A 20,254-nucleotide genomic window follows, 5' to 3' on the forward strand; every position below is an offset into this window, starting at 1 on the left:
GAAATAAAAGGCACTTTTATACAGAAGAAAAGCTATACCTGCTTTATTTTAAAAAGATGCGGGCCCTGGTGCTGGCACCCTCCCCCATCCAGAGTTATGCATCACATTACTGCTTGTGTACACCAATCAACTTTGACTTTAAGAAAATCGAAAAGTGTGAGTGCCTGAAACCAGTGGCCACGAAGAATACAACTACTAAATGTGTTTATAACAGTCAGCGCATCCATAAAGTCTCCAGTGAGGCACATAGTGAATTAACGCATTTATAAAAGAAAAAGACCTTTTTTATCCAACCTACTTGACACATTTTTTCGTATTGTCAACCTCATTTGAAATGGTTGTATAAGAACTTAGATAACCAAGTCAAGATCATGCGATGGAGGAGGGGCACAGATCTATCAATGCTGAGTTGTCCCTTTGCTACAACATACATACGATAGATTACAACAGACTGCACCAATAGCTTTTATTCATTGCTTCAAGCACAGCATTCAAGTACAAAATTGCTACTGCTAGAGTTATAGCCTGTGTATCCGCTTTCAAAATACCTATTGTATAACAACACTACTACAAAGCATTTTGAAACCGGGTGCAAACATGCTACTTGAAGTGTTGATTGTACCACTACAGCTAGCTCTTGCCTTACTCAGAGATCTTACATTCTTTCAACCTTACATATGTTCCACTGTATTACAACCCTGGATGGCTCTGACGCAATAACTGACACTTCCGGAAGCTAACTGAAACCATAAGAGTTGTTTTCTCACAATTTGAAAATCCTAAGATTCAAAACTGGTAGAATAGTTGCTTGTAGCAGCAGGCCTTGATGAGTAGTAACATATTAAGAACAAATATTTATTACACTGGAAATACATCCGTTGGTGCTTTAGAGTTATTTAAAATGCAGTTCTGCCAGCCCCCAAAAATACAAGAAATGTTCTGAGTTTCCCAAGAATTTCTTGTGAAGTGGTGGCCTCAAACACATACTCATGCGAATAAAGAAAATCAATAGTCTAGTAATGAAAAGTGTACTAGTAAAGTACAAAACAAATGTCTATCGAACAGGTGGCAATTGAAGTAAACTAGGATTATATTAGAAATAACTGTACTATATGTACAATCAACGTCATATGGACATCAGTTTTAAGCAAATAATTTTTCAAATCTGATAATTGCACAACTCAAAGTATGTTTAACAGTCAAGCTGACCAAGATGATTGAATAAAGGAAATGAAATTCAATGACATTATACAATCTCCCTCAACACCGCTTGGAAAGACATTAATTATCAAGAATGTACAGCCACAAAGAAAATTGAGAAAAGAAGCAAATTGTTCAGTTGTAAGTTTGAATAAGACAATTTCAAAATTTGTAACTTGAAGCAGCATATTTCCTATAACCACTGATTGCCATTCTCTTTTCCAAAAAACTCCATTATTATAAAATCGACAGCACTACAGGATCATGACATAAATAATAAACACATCACAAAGTCATCCTGGAGAATTGCAATCACAAAGTCAGGTATAAAATGCTACACAGATATAAAAACGATTTTGTAGTTAACATACAAAAGTCTAAAACAAGTTTGATGGCATTTCACATCCCCAAAGAGGCCCTCAAATTCAACAAAATGCATTGAGAAAGGTTCTACTTGGTTAATCCACTGGGTTAATCTCAATCCGTACTCTGCCGTAAGCACCACGTTTCAAAAGGTAGGAGTCTGTTTGTTGTATATTCTTGCCCAAGGCTCTGCAGCGAACTTCAGTTGTAGAAGTGGTGTTCACCTGGACTGCAATAACAGGGGCGAGCCAGTTATCCTCCATACGATATGGGTAGAAGGACACAGGCCATCCAGGGTTCTCCTCTGGGTAAACTTTAATAAGATTGTTCTTGCTCGAGTCCTGTTAAAAATATCCATGAGATTTATAACAAACTAAACCACTAGTGAATGCACACATATAACACAACATTTAGCCCCTATACATACCTTAGCATCGCATTCAACTTTAATATAGCTCAATCCGCTGTTTGGCTCAGGAACAAAGTTGAAGACCTGTAGAAAAAAACAAAAAAACAAAAACAAACAAAAACAATAAGCATAGGTAAACATAAAGTAGGATTCTGTAATTTCTAAAGGATGTTTAAGGGCAATTTAATATTCAACCTAAGCACTCATACTTTATCAAGATTGGGGGTGAACTTTGAACAACCAAATCTATAAACAATATGCAAAAAAAAAAAAAAATGCAAATAGTGTCTTTTTTTGTTGATATCAAGAAATGTAGCACAACTTAAATTGTAACTGGTTAAATTATAAAAACAAATGGATGTGCCACCATAACCCTTTCACCACCACAGGCCACTAAAGAGGCCAATTCTCTGATATCCAAGCTTCGTGACAATGAATTCTGCCAGTGGTGAAAAGGCTTAATAGTAGCAGCATTTCTACAAGCAAACCAATGTTTTTGAGATTTGAAAACCAAGTTACAATTTGAACGTGTTCACATTGCATATTGTTCTCAAAAGTAAGGGATCTGCAACTTGAGAAACAAGAGGATGCCTTCTTTCAGTCTCGCACCTTGTTCATCCTGAGAAAGAAGCAGGGAGAACCAGTGTCAAAGCCATATTTGAATCCTGTCTCATTCTTGTAGCACGGCCCAAGGTTGGTCAAATCAAAACGGCACTGCTTCTTAGCATCCTTAGGGCGAGGTTCTCCTGAAGTTCCATTGCAGAAATCTGGAGCAAACTGGTCTTTATTCGCTCCACCTTGTCTAACATACTCTGGGAAAAATACAAAGAGCATCCATAAATTAGAAACATTGCAACATGCTCCAGGAGGCAAAGATCAATAGTTTGTTGAATTTATATTACATTTTGCATGAGAGCTTATTTACTTCTTCACTATTTAGACTCTCCATGTAATAAAACCAAACAACTTTGAAGGTTTACTGATTGTAACACTTACGGTTGAGAAAGCTGTTGATGTCACTGACATGACTTGAGTATGATGATGCCTTGTTTGGATCATAACCCTCGATCTTGTTGGATGGAACAGGGTTCAACACTGAAACACAGGAAAGAAAAACAACCACATAAACTGTGATCAAACTACTAAATTGACGATGCCTGTAGATATGGGTACAGTAAGATCCTTTGCTTTCAAATTTCACAGCTGTCTTAGGAACTTATGTTACCCTATTTAAAAAACAAATAAGTATTACATCTGCCCTTTGCATAAATTATCCGAATGACTAATATGCTGATGGCAGATTGAAGTCCAATTTCAAATAATCATATTCATGTATAGGCATGGATGGAGTAAGCGGGCCTAGTAATCATCGCAGGTCCGCCCCTCCCTGTAAGTTTATCATAAAAACATACATTCGGGTATCTGTGGTCAGAGGAAAAATGGGCACAGCTAAATATCACGAACTTCATGAATTAGAAACGAATTGCAGTCTATGAATCACTATATGTAAGCAAGTGAAGCAGATTATTGGTCGATTCTATAGAGGGCTTACCAACCTTTGTCTTCGGGCAAAGAGCGAGCAAACACTTGCCCACTCAAAGTTGAAAGATATATCGAGAAATAAACATCTTCTAACACTATGTTACAATCCACAACATGCTTTAAAGCATGGCGATATAAAAAGCCGAGTTTGATTCAGGATTTAAGCGGTACTTGAAGCATGCTCCATGATTTCGAGAGAAGTTGGAAAAAAAAAACTCATTGAATTGTAAATTAAGTTTTCGGGCTATCGCACATCACGCGGCTTGCGAAATTGTGGCCAACGAAATTCCTTTAAACGTCGAATTCTCTGATCATATATGACATGAAACTATGCTATTTTTGCACTTCTTATTATGCAGGTATCTTCTTTTTTACTGACAACTTGGAGATATCACTGAGTTTTGATACTCACCAGGTTTGCCGGCTATGTATTGGGTTAACTTCGGCCCATCAGCACGGTCGGGTAATGTAGAAAGAAATATCGACAACATTGCGGCGAAAAAACCGGCTAGACACAGGTAGAATACGAGGAAGAACAAGCCGATTTTAGCTAGAAAAAAAATGTAGAAAAATATTAGCGAGGTAAGGGATAAATATGGAAAAACAGTCAACATACAACACCTCAGATTCAAACCAAAACGAAGCGGCCATGTTGAATCGTGCATAGAGAAGCCGACACTTGTTAGGTTTTACACGGTAAAAAGCTTACCCCAACTCTGACCATTTCTTCCCATAACCTCCCCCTTTTCTTTGTTGTAAAGAAAGGTCTTGAAGTCGTTGGCATTTTGTACAATGACTTCCCATCTTGTCATTCCCTCCGTGGACTTCTGTGCGTACGCCATCTTGCTAAAACCACGCTGCAAACGCCGGCGGGTGAAGAAACCACGTGATCACTTTTGGCGTCATCCACCACTAGGGGAGGGTAGGGAGAAACAATTCATCCGTAAAATTCAATAAAAGGAAATTCAGAGGCCCGTCAACTCCTTAGAACTAGCATTTACTTATTGATATTTGAAACCATACTCAAAGATTTTACAATTTTCAGTACGTTTTCTTATAGAAGCTAGATACTAAAAACGAAATAGCTCCGTGAGCTCTTTCTTACCCCTACCCTCTTGGTGGATTTCCCCACGATTGTGACGTCACCTACACCTGCCCCGTTGCTAACCAAACGACGGCTCGAGGAAACCATAAGACTACAACACATCAATCGACACCTTTATCAGTGAAATGAGAAAAACAAGGTTCATTTAACGATGTCTTGGATCTTCCGCTTAAGCAACAATGTCGAAGTCACGCAGGAAAGAAGGCAATTTTTATAGCTGATGTAGAGATACGATGGTGAGTTTGAAGATAGATAAAACAATGCCCTTTTTGGTCGTTGCTTTTCATTTCTAGCGCTTCACAAAAGCAGGATTGTTTTTTGACAATAGGCTGCTCAAAATTCCTAGACTTTAGCCCGTTTTTTAGTTAAGTATATGAAGCATTTGTTTGCATTTGGAGTCCAGCCTTTGCTGCCTGCAATCAATAGTGGGATATTTTTGTAATTTTCAATGTGTATTGGAGAATGCATTACTTAAAATTTACAAATGAAAATTACAAATATACTACAGGTTGCCAATGAAAAAATACTTATGTCAGAAAATAAGTCGGTAATTTTTAATAGAATGACAAAAATGTATAATATTTCAAATATGGCCCCAATACCAAGGGAGTATCAACATATTTGGGAATCTGTCAATTCAATATTGTTAATAAACTTTACTCTATGGGTCGACAAAGATGAGGGGTTTGATTTTTATTTCGATTTTTGTGTGTGCTAAATTTGGAATTATTTTAACTGCACCGTCTCAGTCTTATGAAATCATGATCATTTATGATTCTGGGATTACGTATTTTTTACGGGAATAAAAAAAAATGTGAAGATTATGGTTTGTGGATCTGGTCAGCGGTTTACTATTGGCGGTAGATACATATCGTCATGGCAACATACAGACGAACTGTTACGATAGAGAACCCAAAATGTCGGAACAGGACGATAAACCCGATTCGAGCTCAAGTAAAAGAAGCCTCAAAACTGCCACAAATCAGCTAAAAGCCGAGGCTTTGAGGCGACTAAAACTAGATGATGCCGAGAACGAGGGTGATAATGCATCCGATGCCGGGGATTCCGTTGGAAGCAGGCAAGAATCGAACCTTGCGAGTGGTTCTTCGAATCGAGATGAGAAGGCAGTAAACGATGGGATAGAGAAACCTTCCGAAGTAGGAATGCAAGAATCTAGCGAAAACAAAGAGGGAATGAAGCCAAATTCGCAAGAAGACATAAATGAAGCTGATCTAACTAGAGTCGGGGAGCCTTCGTCTGGTGAAAATGATGCAAATCCGAATAAAGATGAAAATATTTCTGGAGATGGTGGCGAGGGAAACAAAGATGTAAAAGGCGATGACCGGGAAAAAGGTAGCACAGAAAGTGGAGAGATCACAGAGAAAGATTATAGTCATATTGCTGAAGAATCGAAGGGTAAGAAACAAGGAGTCGATACTCCTCAAACGGAAAATGTTGTTGGACAAGGACAGATGGGGAGTAATGGTTCTCAGGCAGAAAACGATGAACAGAGAGTCGATGGAAGTGCAAAGCCATCTACTGAGGGTGGGGTGAGTGTAGAAGCCCTACCAAGTCAAAATACTGAGAGTTCTGTACAGCAAGGAAAACCAAAACAGGGCGGCGAGCAGCAAGCCGACAAGGTGTCAGAAGGTGCTGGTGAGGGTGGTGTCATTTTGGAAAGTGGTGTTTCTGAAAGGTCTATTGACAACTCAGTTGTGGAGGGGAAAACAGGGGAAAATAAGAAAGTTGAAAATTCAAAATCAGACAAGCCAGATGGAGATTCAGAGGAAAAGGCATTGGGTGATGATACAAAAGCTGTTAATTTGGATGAAAATGCAAAGACAGATAGTGATGGAAAACCTACTGGAGATGAAAAAATGGAAAATAATGCTGCCCAATCTGTGTCAGATCCAAAAAGCAGAACAGAGGGCTCTGCTGAAAGTGAAAATCAAGATGGAAAATCAGCAACTTCTGTTACAGGAAAAGAAGCAAGTGGAACCAATAAAGATGACGGAACAACTCTAAAAGATAATGATTCAAATATTGAATCAGGACGCAATGCCAGTGGTGATAAAAGTGCTGCTATCCCAGTAGATGGTTCTAACACTACAGAGATGAGAGATCCACAAGCCCACAAAACTGCATCAACATCTGCTACAGCAGCTAGCATTGGAGAAAGTGTGAATGATGATAACAATAAATCTGCTAGTCAGCAAGTAAATGAGGATAAAGATGCTACGAGCCAGTCTGCTAACAAAGATGCTTCAACTGATGGTGCAGAAACACGCAAAGATGGCAAAGAAGAAGTCACTCCTCCTCTAAATGAACAAACTGAATCAGACATTAGTAATGAAATAAACAAAGGGCCAGACAGTAAGGGGGGTTCTTTAGAGGGTGTTGGTGGTAAAGATGCTAGTGTTGATGCTAATGAGAAATCTGTCCCTAAACAGGAGACAGCAGAGGAAAAAGATAATTCAGAAACAACTGAGAGTAATGTTCAAGAAGAGGGTAAAAGCATGGAGACTAGTGAATCTGCTGCTCAGGGCACAAGTGATAAGGATGCGACAAAAGTAGAATCAGAGACGAATGAGGTTCCAGATGAGCCAAAACAATCTGCTGAAACTCAAGAAAAAGTGGACTCCAAGAAAGGCAGTCCCAAAACTGATGAGGGTGGTGTTGCGGACGAGGCAAAGGCAGCAAAGGGAGAGGAAATGGGAGAAGATCAAAAGGTGACTGCTGCTGGATCAAGTGAAGACACTGCTGGTCTGGAAGCGGTGGAGACTGAAGGAGGTGCAGAACAACAAGGTGACGAAGGTGAGTACTATCAACGCAATGTTAGAGATACTTTAATTCAATCCATGAAGCATTTTAAGGTCGCGCGTGTGTGCACACATTTAAAAATTGTATTTGTATTTTACACAAAATAATGTTGTAGCACATAAAAAGTAAACAGCATGTTTTGCACTTATTTGAGACTGATGCAAAATTGATTGTTGGCTTTTTTATGACACTACCAGAATCAGTTCAATATGTGGTGATACAGCCTCTGTGTAAGTTAGAAAAAAATCTGTGGAAGAGAAAAAAAGTAAGAAATTTTGAATTTTGACCCAAAAAATTGATGGTGAAGTTCAGTCCTTTTCGAAAAGCGTTCATGTTAGCCTATTTTTTCTGCAATATTTCAACAATCACCCATGGAATTTTAGAGATATTTGTCAATGATAATATTCGGTCCTTTAAACAACTTCTATGATCGACCACATTTCATAGAAGCGCTTTGTTGGGGCAGGGGAATGTTTTAAAGTGAGGGACTATCCCGGGTTGTGTTTTCGAGCTGGTGGGGGTTGTCAGTTTCACGCCACACGTGCGGTATGCAAATTGAGAACGTGTTGGAAATGCACACATCAGTCAGGGGGGCACAAAGACGAGGGTCCAGCCTGAACTGTTTACAATACAACACCATAAGAGCTTGTGCGTATCAACGTGCAAAGCGCTTCTATGCAATGTAGTCGATCATAGGAGTTGTCTAAAGAAAGAAGACGAAAAAGACTCATCAAAGTTTGACAGGTCAGTTTTAAGCCAACAGTTTGTGTGCTTCAAGCTGGAATATTGTTAGGTGTTCTGTGAATTTAGAAAAAAAATCATCGGACAGATTTCAGATTTTTATGTTAATATAAAAATCTTGATTCCATTTAACTTGCATGAAAAATAAATTGTATCTTCATAAAGAGTAAATTGAGCGGAATCTGATAAAGCACAGATGTATTAATAAAATAAAAAAAATTATGAAAATCACACAGAAAATGAGTCCTCTATAGGGAAACAGAAAAAAATTCTATAGCCAAAACAACCTCTGCACACCACCTAAGATAGAGTACAGTAAATAGTGTGTAGCAGAAAAGCTTCTTGCTTTTTAAGAGACTCTATATTAACTACCTCAGCAAAGTACAAGAAGTTGTTTTCAAAACCATGTGAAACTTCAGTCATCCCTTGTCATTAATCGAGTTGGGGCAATCACCATTTGTTGTGTCTTCTGTGAAAGTTTGACTGTACTGAGGTATGTGAACCCAGCGAATGTATCTGCCTTGGCAGCTTTTAAGGGGTTAAATTTAAGACCTTGCATTGAATTTTAAATTATTTCATAATTATTTCCTGAGTGTTTATTATTTGTTATATTTTATAGTTCAAGGTGGAGAGGCTGGTGATGCAGAAAGGGTGATTCCTGACGATTTCTATTATGATTATGATGACATGGCATCGAAGCCTTTCTCTACAGAGGGAATTCCAAATCAGCTCATCTCATTTCAGTATCCTTGATTATAGATACATAAAATCTAAGGAGGTCTTGATCAAGGAGGCACCATTAAGGAGCTCAACAATCAGTTATTAATACGTTTCGCTATAATAACCGATTAGAAGGAAAAAAAACCTTTCCCAGAATTCTTGATTCACATATTAAATCAATCTTGCCATTCACTAATCATGAAAGCAATCACAGATCACAATTTTCAATTTGCCTTTTTTGTAGTTTACAATATCCATAAAAACAAAAAAGGTCGCTCACAAATCTTGAAAAACCCTGCTTTTACATTATTGACCAAAGCACCATGAGAATTATAAAATGTGGCTATTTGAATTATTATTTTTCCATAGTGAAAATTTTTTCACCTTTTCTGGTTTGAACACGAAATTTGTCACCGTACACCCTGCAACAGATACAGTAGCCAGCTTCACTGCGGAGGCATTTTGCACCAGAGGCTCGTTCGCTTTGCTCTGTTGCCGCAGGGCTTGGAGCCTCTGGTCCACGGGGTTGTCACTGTATAGCATTTAGAATCCTTAATCAAATGATTTTAGCCATTCATTTGGTTTTGAATGCACCAAGAGGTCCAATCTCCATGTAATTGATGAGGACATTGCTTTGTTTTCTGCGGGGAACATGGTCGAGCTACTAAATCTGAAGACACGTGAGCAGAAGTACTTGCGCACTACAGGCGGTGGAGGGATTGGTGCTATTGCAGTAAGTATTTCTCACAAAATTGTCATACACAAAGCATGTGTATAATTGAAGTCCCTTATCTGTAAGTGGTGCAAGAGGTTTTAAGATACAGCCTTGATAAGCGGGTACTTTCACTATTGGCATACTGTAGGTTTAAAATGCCTGTGTGTATAGCCCTGCAACAAACTAGACCTGCAAACATCTAAGTATGGAAGTCACTTTGTTACCAAACATGATTTAGTAATTTCCAATCATTAATCTCAGCAGAATCGTTAGCACATAGCCTTGCCAGTAAAAGATGTATGGTATTATAACTCTATACGCATTGCATTGCTTATTTATCATTTCGCTTTTTACAGTATGAGCCAATAACATATACATTTTTCCTCATGTGGGATGTAGCTTATAGTATTTTTACTCCCTCCCAATAAATTCTATTATATTTTGATGCTTAAAATAATGTATCTTTTCAGGTGCACCCTAGCCGCAAGTACTTTGCTGTTGCAGAAAAAGGCATCAAACCAGACATCAACATCTTTGAATACCCCTCATTGAAGCTTTACCGTGTCTTACGTGATGGTACAGAAGAAGCATATGCCAACCTGGACTTCTCTCCTGACGGAAGCATGCTGGCATCTGTTGGGAGTTCTCCGGACTTCATGCTGACTGTCTGGGATTGGATTAAGGAAAAGGTTCTTCTCCGCTCGAAGGCTTTCTCACAAGATGTGTACAAGGTTGCGTTTTCACCAGACAACGAAGGGCATCTGTGTACCAGTGGCTCCGGACATATACGGTAGGTGTCTCCATTAATTATTCTTTTAGAAGTTTACTTTCAAACAGCCATTCTTACTGCATGCTGCTGAGCTCAATCATTTAAAAGATTTTGTTGGCTAATTACTACTACTGTATTACAATAATCAGTACTTACATTTATATTAAGAAAATGTTAATGTTAAATTACAGTAAGTTACCATGACATGTGTTTGTTGTTTCTGTAGCTTTTGGGAAATGGCCAACACTTTCACTGGCCTCAAACTCCAAGGTCTTATTGGAAAGTTTGGTGCGAAGGAAATTTCAGATATTGAAGGTGAGAGCCGTTCCTTCTTATGCATGTATTTCAATGAGCCAGGGGCTCTGACAGGATGCAAAGATCCACAACCTTCGATCAGTTTTCTGCAATATCAGCATCCTGAGTCAATTTTTCTTGAAATATTCCCTCGATTTTCAAATGTAAAACTCCTCCAAGAACTTCTTTGATATCTAATAATTATTGTTTCGAATCCTGTACACCCTGATATGTTCAAAAGTGTCAATGCCTGAAGTCAGAAATAAAGGTTTCTGCCATTTGTTCTAAAAGATACTAAGCTTTTCATGCCTTTTAATTAAAATTACATGTAGGGGTATGGGGCATCATTGTTCAGAAATGTGATTTGGATTTGGCCTGCTGTTGTGAGACCAGGGCAATGGCATTATCATGTATTTTTGGTTTTGTAACTCTATACACTTGTGTTTCCAGGATTTGTACTGTAACTTGATGTTGATATATCCATGTCTTATGTTTCCAGGGAACTGTTCCTTAAAACTCCTAAAAACTTTTTGGGCCCGTAAACTTCTCGGGTGACTTTTTGGGCAACTTTCTTGGATCCCAAAAAGTGTTTCTTGAAGCTCCCGAAACGATCCAGAGATTCTCGGGTTATTTTTGGATGCATACGCACCGTTTTCACCGGTTGCAAGTGCTCATGCACAGATGAGAAAATATGCCTTACTAGCAGCGCTAAATGTCTCGTGATCCTGTGACCATGAGATGACTTATATCTCGATTTATAATGTTTGAGATAGCATATTTTCCACTTACTAATGTGTGAGCGTCTACAGCTGATGCATCAAGTATGCAAATATTTACAATATTTGGCTTTAAAACGCTAAACAATCTTTGCTTCTTTGTCGTATTTTTGAATTTGTCTCTTTTTCTTCAGTAAAGTTTTAGGACAGCACAGTACATTTTTTACGGGCCCAAAAACAGTTCTCGGGAGCCTCAGACCTCCCGAGAATTTACATGCAAGAACTGATGAATTTTCTTTGGCCCCAAAAACTTAAGAATTTCGAGAAACACTGAATTCGTCACCCGTGCCTTCTCAGACAACTTTATGGACCCAAGAAGTTTTTTGAAGTTTTTTTTTCCAGAAACCGGTGCCAGGGCTTAATCTCAATGTGTTATGTGTCCAGGTTTTGTAGAGCTGCCTGATGGCAAGGTGTTGTCAGGATCTGAGTGGGGTAACATGTTGTTATGGGACGGGGGTCTCATCAAGGTTGAGATCTCCAAGAAAGGGAAAAAGACATGTCATAATGGCACGATTGAGCAGTTCTTCATGGATGAAGGAGAGCTTGTTACAATTGGCATGGATGGGTTTGTCAAGGTACTGTAATTTAAAATATTTAGTCTAAACTGTCATAAGCACTATCATAAATGCAGTCTTGCACTTAGGTAAATGCCTCTAACAATACGGAGAAAAAGCCAATATGGAAGCTAGAAATTTACTTGAGCTTCATTGGCCAAACAATTGACAAAGTTATGCTTTAGTGCATGGCAACTTTAGTGCCACAGAATTCTTTTAACATGCTTAATTTGCTGTCTTTTTATTGCTTTTAAGGTTTGGGACTTCGAGAGTATTGACAATGCAGACACCACTGAAGAAGGCTCACTCTTTGAGATGGATCCAATGTATGAGCTGAAGGTAAATCCAACAAATCCTGCATGTCCTTGCTTATGTCTCTTAGACATGTTAAAGCAAGGTTGAAAGTATATTTGTTACATTACACTAAAAAGCCAAAATAAGGATGTGTTAAATTGTTTGTTGTGATTTATCTCTTAAAAGAAACGGACTTATACTAGTTCATTTTTTAATCTCCTTCTGCCTTTGTGTTCGGAGTTGTTTGATTAATTGTCCTCATTATTTTGGGACTTTGAGGGAATCAAAATGGGACGTTATCGATGTATGGCAAAAGTTAGGCCTCAACAAGACGTGTGTAAGTAGCATTGAGCTTATGTCAGTTGATGCTCACGTCTTTACTAACCTTGTCTGTAGGTTGGAGCTGATGTAAAGCTGATGTCAATGCAGAAAGCTGTTAATTCTGAGGCTCCAATTTGGTATGCTCAGGTGTGTAAGCATTTCTTGTATGACTGTAACATCCACTTGATCTCCTAGAAAAAACTTGTGACCTCTAATTGGAAATGGTAATGTTTTCCATAGGATGCAGCAGGCGGTATCTGGAAGCTTGATCTCTCATTCACACACACTGTAAGTACCACTTCAATCCTCAATCATCTGTTCAACGTTACCACTTTGATCCCTTTCATGTCGAAGCCTGGAAGACCCCCTCTTTGAGGAACATCTTAAAAACAAGGAATTTAGATCATCAATCAATTTAGAAACTTTACATAAACGTCTTAGTGACCATAGAGTATACACTCAAAGAAGGATTTTTTTCCTGAAAACATCCTGACTATGCAATGTATTTCCCTGAAAAGTTCAATGTACTAATTCTGGGTACTCTGGTGTTTTTTTCCTGGCATAGAACTGTTTTTTTTTCCTGGAATAGAACTGTTCTATTCCTGGAATAGAACCGACTACTGTATGTTATCTATTTAAACACGAAGGGGCGGTATAAAATGGCTTTAGCCCCGCCCCCAATGGAGAAAAAGTCCAATATGGCGTCCATTACCGTTACGAGCCCAGTCAGGAAAGAATGCCCCCAAATCTAATGAATTGATATCAAGCGAATAAATTATTTCCCAAATGGAAGAAAAAAGATGTTTGATTTGTACTTCAAGCCTCTCTTGGCAGCAAGAAATGCATATTTGTCTTAGAATTTGTACATTTACGCCATTTTTTGTATGCTTACCTTCCCGACCCTCCTAGGGAAGGATTTGGTGAGCTTGGGCCCGCAATGACCACAGTTATTGCTTAGCAGTCTTTCCTAGGGGATTATGCATGCAATGGGGTACAAACAGAACTAAATTTTGCCATCCTTAGCGTGTTTAGAAAACATGTTTCGTGGAGCGATTTTGCCTTATTTCTCCGCACTTTTCTTGGCCTGTAGCATTCGTATTTCAATCAGACATTCAGTGAAATAAAGAGCATTGTTACTCTGGAAAGAAGCACCAAAAAAGGGGAGAAGAGGAAAGGAAGACAGGTAGAAAAGACATTGCAGAAAATAATGTGTTTTTGTAAGTTCTGTACTGAAATATAGTGCACAACAAAGCAGGACATTAGAACTAAACATAAGCAGCAAACATCAGGTGTAAAGTCAAGATACAATATATATATATATATATATATATATATATATATATATATATATATATATATATATATATATATATATATATATAATAATAATAATAATAATAATACTAATAATTTAATATAGCATTATAAAAATCTCAATGCTTTACAAACATCCTACTCTATTCTACTTATATTTCTAATGGTTAAAAACTAATCAATTGTTGTAGTGCTTACAAAATAAGTACGTCTTTAAAGACGATTTAAATTTGCTGAGACAGTCGGTGTTTCTAATGTGTAGGGGGAGGGAGTTCCATAATTTAGCTGCAAAGTTTGAAAAAGATCTGTCCCCATAAGTTTTTGTTCGTGATTTAGGAATGACGAGAAGGTTCTTGTTAGCATATATATATATATATATATATATATATATATATATATATGTTATTATTCATAAGTCACTTTACAGCTGTAGTGTAAGAGGACACTTCAGTAAAACTTATTCTAGTGAAACCATTATTTCTACTTTCTTGTTGCTGCAACAGTACCTAGCTAGTAGAGGTCTCTTTGACTTTGTATTTGCTTGGCTGACGGGCGGGAACCCAGCGAATACAAGAAGAGACCTCTGCTAGCAGGGTACTGCAACAGGTGTAAAACAAAAATGCAAAGTGTGCCTATCTGCTGTTGTACACATGTTTAAGAATTAACCAAAAATCCATAAAGTGTTTGGACATTTACCTGAGCAGGAAGAAAATTTGGTGAAGTGGGCAGGTCAGGGGATGTTGAACCCCAGTTGACTTCTACTTTGACAGAAAGTCAATTTGTGAAGATTTATCTTTATTATCTTTTTACCAAATTTAACAGTTGATCAATACATGTTTATCATGATCAGGCTTCGGCAACTGACCCCAGATATTTCATCGGCATCCAGGGAAAGTGCAAGTGAAACTCTGATATTACATCATCCAGGGTAGTCATTACCTTTGGTCCTTTCTCTGGTGCCATTCTGCTGTTAGTACCAGACTTTTTGATCCAGAAGATAAAGAAAGGCTAAGGGAATTTGTCAACTTACCCTCACATCTGTCATTTATAAGTGTACTCAACAGAATACTAGGTACACCTGTTTGAATAGGGAGTATAGTGCAGTCAACTTGATTTTTTAGGAGAGCACTCGGTCATTAGACCCTTGTGCTAATTTTTAAGATGCAGGGTTAAAAGTAGGGCTTAGTACCGTCCAAATAAAATGTAACACTATTTGTCTGTACAAAACAAGGGAGGGGTATACAATAAAAGAAAACATTTGTTTCAATATTTATTTTTATAGTGCATAACTGGCTCACAGAAACAGAGTTTGTATTATATACTGTATATGTCTATGTATCTGCTTTTTCTTGAGGAATATATCTTGTTGATTATTAGATGTTACCATGACTTGCTTCTTGGGTATAGCTAGGATGAAATCGTATAATTAATTAGAAATTATATATAATAGATCCAACATTCAAGTTTGGCCCCCAATTCATTCAGACAGATTTACTAAACTGTTTAGTTAACATTACTAGAATACAAATAATGGACTGCTTTCTCTGATGATTTATATGTGTATTGATAGAAATCTCAACCATAAAAAACACTACCATTTACTACATATTTATACTTAAATTCCAACTTATAGTAGCTTGTAAATAGAATTAAAACTTCACACACCACAAAACAATCTTGTCCGAGCTCGCGGCGATGTAAAAATAAAAACAAAACAATAGGAAAGCAAAGCAACATCTTTTTCTATAGAAGGCCTGCATTACTTCAATCGGCAGTTATGTGGACAAAGTCAAGATACATTTTCTAGCAAAACAGTCTTTCACCGCTACATTAAGTACCTATAAGCTTTTGATGACTAATTTAAATCCTGTTTTCTGAGTTTTAAAGCTATGAAAAGTAAATTTTAGGCATACAAAACTCACCTTATTTCGAGGTTTGAAATTGTTGTTTTCTGATCATGCGTTTGCTCGTTTTTTTGCGTAAATCACGATGGTTTCGTAGCCTTTTTTCTACTGAGTTTGATTTTTTACACATTCTAAGGTAGAATTGGCATTTTTATAAATCAGGAAGCGCTTTGAAACCTCTCCCCTTTGCATTTTGTACTTGACTTGGGCCGCCATCTTGAATTTGATCCTCACTCCACGGCTGTTGATTGACAAATGAGCCGATGCTTCCCTGGGAAGCGGCCTTTTATACCGCGCCTTCGTGTTTAACTGATAAAATCAGTTTACTTATTCTGGATACTATTTTTTCTTTAATAAATATTTTGAATACATTTTGTACAGTATTTCCCTGCTGGTATGTATTTCTGTGAAAGTGTGATTATACCATTCAAACATACTTTGTTTATTACAGAGCCATGCCCCTGAACGCCTGTTTTCATTCCATGCTGGTCACATCACAGGTCTGGATACATCCCCTGTTGCACATTTAGTTGCCACGACAGGAGAGGATTGTAAGTAAAAGAATGCCTGACTTCCACCTCTATGGCGACTTCAATTTTATGACTGAAATTGCGAATCAGTCCTATTTTCTTATCAAGACTTTGTTAGCCAGATTTTTGAAAAAAAAATCCTCTATTTTGTTACACCAGAAACCTAAATTTTATTTGATAGTTTACTGGTTACAACTAGGAATGTAGAATATTTGAAGTTTCGAGAGAATTATAGTTGTAAATTTGAATGTTATATCATTTTTCTTCGACAACAGAATGGTAAACATTCTGGTATCGACAGAAAAACAACGAATGGTTTTCTTGAAAAGAAAAAAAACTGTTTCATATCTTACTTTATTTGATTGTAATGTTTAGTCAAACAAACTACTTTACTTTTGTTTCAATTCAAGATACTGTGCGTGTTTATGACTACTTGTCCAAGAAACAAATGTGCCAGAGCAGGTACAGCACTGGAGGCACAAGCCTGCTGTGGGTGCCGAAAAGTGTAAGTCTGAATGAATAGCCTGCTGTGGGTGCCGAAAAGTGTAAGTCTTAATGAATAGCCTGCTATGGGTGCCGAAAAGTGTAAGTCTTAATGAATAGCCTGCTGTGGGTGCCGAAAAGTGTAAGTCTTAATGAATAGCCTGCTAGGGGTGCCGAAAAGTGTAAGTCTTAATGAATAGCCTGCTGTGGGTGCCGAAAAGTGTAAGTCTGAATGAATAGCCTGCTATGGGTGCCGAAAAGTGTAAGTCTTAATGAATAGCCTGCTAGGGGTGCCGAAAAGTGTAAGTCTTAATGAATAGCCTGCTGTGGGTGCCGAAAAGTGTAAGTCTGAATGAATAGCCTGCTGTGGGTGCCGAAAAGTGCAAGTCTGAATGAATAGCCTGCTGTGGGTGCCGAAAAGTGTAAGTCTGAATGAATAGCCTGCTGTGGGTGCCGAAAAGTGTAAGTCTGAATGAATAGCCTGCTGTGGGTGCCGAAAAGTGTAAGTCTGAATGAATAGCCTGCTGTGGGTGCCGAAAAGTGTAAGTCTGAATGAATAGCCTGCTGTGGGTGCCGAAAAGTGTAAGTCTTAATGAATAGCCTGCTATGGGTGCCGAAAAGTGTAAGTCTGAATGAATAGCCTGCTGTGGGTGCCGAAAAGTGTAAGTCTGAATGAATAGCCTGCTGTGGGTGCCGAAAAGTGTAAGTCTGAATGAATAGCCTGCTGTGGGTGCCGAAAAGTGTAAGTCTGAATGAATAGCCTGCTGTGGGTGCCGAAAAGTGTAAGTCTGAATGAATAGCCTGCTGTGGGTGCCGAAAAGTGTAAGTCTGAATGAATAGCCTGCTGTGGGTGCCGAAAAGTGTAAGTCTGAATGAATAGCCTGCTGTGGGTGCCGAAAAGTGTAAGTCTTAATGAATAGCCTGCTGTGGGTGCCGAAAAGTGTAAGTCTGAATGAATAGCCTGCTGTGGGTGCCGAAAAGTGTAAGTCTGAATGAATAGCCTGCTGTGGGTGCCGAAAAGTGTAAGTCTTAATGAATAGCCTGCTGTGGGTGCTGAAAAGTGTAAGTCTTAATGAATAGCCTGCTGTGGGTGCCGAAAAGTGTAAGTCTTAATGAATAGCCTGCTGTGGGTGCCGAAAAGTGTAAGTCTTTATGAATAGCCTGCTGTGGGTGCCGAAAAGTGTAAGTCTTAATGAATAGCCTGCTGTGGGTGCCGAAAAGTGTAAGTCTTAATGAATAGCCTGCTGTGGGTGCCGAAAAGTGTAAGTCTGAATGAATAGCCTGCTGTGGGTGCCGAAAAGTGTAAGTCTGAATGAATAGCCTGCTGTGGGTGCCGAAAAGTGTAAGTCTTAATGAATAGCCTGCTGTGGGTGCCGAAAAGTGTAAGTCTTAATGAATAGCCTGCTGTGGGTGCCGAAAAGTGTAAGTCTTAATGAATAGCCTGCTGTGGGTGCCGAAAAGTGTAAGTCTTTATGAATAGCCTGCTGTGGGTGCCGAAAAGTGTAAGTCTTAATGAATAGCCTGCTGTGGGTGCCGAAAAGTGTAAGTCTGAATGAATAGCCTGCTGTGGGTGCCGAAAAGTGTAAGTCTTAATGAATAGCCTGCTAGGGGTGCCGAAAAGTGTAAGTCTGAATGAATAGCCTGCTGTGGGTGCCGAAAAGTGTAAGTCTTAATGAATAGCCTGCTGTTGGTGCCGAAAAGTGTAAGTCTTAATGAATAGCCTGCTGTGGGTGCCGAAAAGTGTAAGTCTGAATGAATAGCCTGCTGTGGGTGCCGAAAAGTGTAAGTCTTAATGAATAGCCTGCTGTGGGTGCCGAAAAGTGTAAGTCTTTATGAATAGCCTGCTGTGGGTGCCGAAAAGTGTAAGTCTTAATGAATAGCCTGCTGTGGGTGCCGAAAAGTGTAAGTCTTAATGAATAGCCTGCTGTGGGTGCCGAAAAGTGTAAGTCTTAATGAATAGCCTGCTAGGGGTGCCGAAAAGTGTAAGTCTGAATGAATAGCCTGCTGTGGGTGCCGAAAAGTGTAAGTCTTAATGAATAGCCTGCTGTGGGTGCCGAAAAGTGTAAGTCTGAATGAATAGCCTGCTAGGGGTGCCGAAAAGTGTAAGTCTTTATGAATAGCCTGCTGTGGGTGCCGAAAAGTGTAAGTCTGAATGAATAGCCTGCTGTGGGTGCCGAAAAGTGTAAGTCTGAATGAATAGCCTGCTGTGGGTGCCGAAAAGTGTAAGTCTTAATTAATAGCCTGCTAGGGGTGCCGAAACGTGTAAGTCTGAATGAATAGCCTGCTGTGGGTGCCGAAAAGTATAAGTCTTAATGAATAGCCTGCTATGGGTGCCGAAAAGTGTAAGTCTGAATGAATAGCCTGCTGTGGGTGCCGAAAGGAGTAAGTCTGAATGAATAGCCTGCTATGGGTGAAAAAAAGTGTAAGTCTGAATGAATAGCCTGCTATGGGTGCCGAAAAGTGTAAGTCTTAATGAATAGCCTGCTGTGGGTGCCGAAAGGGGTAAGTCTGAATGAATAGCCTGCTGTGGGTGCCGAAAAGTGTAAGTCTGAATGAATAGCCTGCTGTGGGTGCCGAAAAGTGTAAGTCTGAATGAATAGCCTGCTGTGGGTGCCGAAAAGTGTAAGTCTTAATGAATAGCCTGCTGTTGGTGCCGAAAAGTGTAAGTCTTAATGAATAGCCTGCTGTGGGTGCCGAAAAGTGTAAGTCTGAATGAATAGCCTGCTGTGGGTGCCGAAAAGTGTAAGTCTTAATGAATAGCCTGCTGTGGGTGCCGAAAAGTGTAAGTCTTTATGAATAGCCTGCTGTGGGTGCCGAAAAGTGTAAGTCTTAATGAATAGCCTGCTGTGGGTGCCGAAAAGTGTAAGTCTTAATGAATAGCCTGCTGTGGGTGCCGAAAAGTGTAAGTCTTAATGAATAGCCTGCTAGGGGTGCCGAAAAGTGTAAGTCTGAATGAATAGCCTGCTGTGGGTGCCGAAAAGTGTAAGTCTTAATGAATAGCCTGCTGTGGGTGCCGAAAAGTGTAAGTCTGAATGAATAGCCTGCTAGGGGTGCCGAAAAGTGTAAGTCTTTATGAATAGCCTGCTGTGGGTGCCGAAAAGTGTAAGTCTGAATGAATAGCCTGCTGTGGGTGCCGAAAAGTGTAAGTCTGAATGAATAGCCTGCTGTGGGTGCCGAAAAGTGTAAGTCTTAATTAATAGCCTGCTAGGGGTGCCGAAACGTGTAAGTCTGAATGAATAGCCTGCTGTGGGTGCCGAAAAGTATAAGTCTTAATGAATAGCCTGCTATGGGTGCCGAAAAGTGTAAGTCTGAATGAATAGCCTGCTGTGGGTGCCGAAAGGAGTAAGTCTGAATGAATAGCCTGCTATGGGTGAAAAAAAGTGTAAGTCTGAATGAATAG

General features: G+C 39.0%; 2 protein-coding genes across 3 annotated transcripts in view; one reads left to right on the plus strand and one right to left on the minus strand.

Annotated features, from left to right (window-relative positions):
- Nucleotides 1-452: 452 nt before the first annotated feature.
- On the minus strand, nt 453-4,394 carry LOC5503335 (sodium/potassium-transporting ATPase subunit beta-1). The gene is made up of 6 exons (XM_001624370.3): nt 4,224-4,394; nt 3,927-4,064; nt 2,969-3,067; nt 2,582-2,784; nt 1,991-2,056; nt 453-1,904 (listed from the first exon to the last, which is right to left on the minus strand). Exons 1-6 carry the CDS (start codon nt 4,354-4,356, stop codon nt 1,659-1,661), a joined length of 885 nt encoding a protein of 294 aa, XP_001624420.1. The 5' UTR covers nt 4,357-4,394; the 3' UTR covers nt 453-1,658.
- Nucleotides 4,395-4,656: 262 nt separating this feature from the next.
- The window catches only part of LOC5503324 (cilia- and flagella-associated protein 44-like), a 47,429-nt gene continuing 31,831 nt past the window's right edge, over nt 4,657-20,254 (plus strand). Inside the window, exons 1-12 of one of the 2 annotated variants that reach the window (XM_048732457.1) lie at nt 4,657-4,855; nt 7,070-7,433; nt 8,800-8,923; nt 9,471-9,633; nt 10,086-10,405; nt 10,611-10,699; nt 11,839-12,029; nt 12,264-12,347; nt 12,699-12,770; nt 12,864-12,911; nt 16,293-16,392; nt 16,782-16,876. In XM_048732457.1, the coding sequence (XP_048588414.1) occupies nt 4,853-4,855; nt 7,070-7,433; nt 8,800-8,923; nt 9,471-9,633; nt 10,086-10,405; nt 10,611-10,699; nt 11,839-12,029; nt 12,264-12,347; nt 12,699-12,770; nt 12,864-12,911; nt 16,293-16,392; nt 16,782-16,876 (1,653 nt within the window). In that variant the 5' untranslated portion in view covers nt 4,657-4,852. Of the gene's footprint in view, nt 4,856-5,471; nt 7,434-8,799; nt 8,924-9,470; nt 9,634-10,085; nt 10,406-10,610; nt 10,700-11,838; nt 12,030-12,263; nt 12,348-12,698; nt 12,771-12,863; nt 12,912-16,292; nt 16,393-16,781; nt 16,877-20,254 lie in introns of those variants that run through there. The other variant, XM_048732456.1, reaches the window with a different exon arrangement.

Source organism: Nematostella vectensis, chromosome 9 (assembly GCF_932526225.1).
Source record: "Nematostella vectensis chromosome 9, jaNemVect1.1, whole genome shotgun sequence".
Lineage (NCBI taxonomy): Eukaryota > Metazoa > Cnidaria > Anthozoa > Actiniaria > Edwardsiidae > Nematostella > Nematostella vectensis.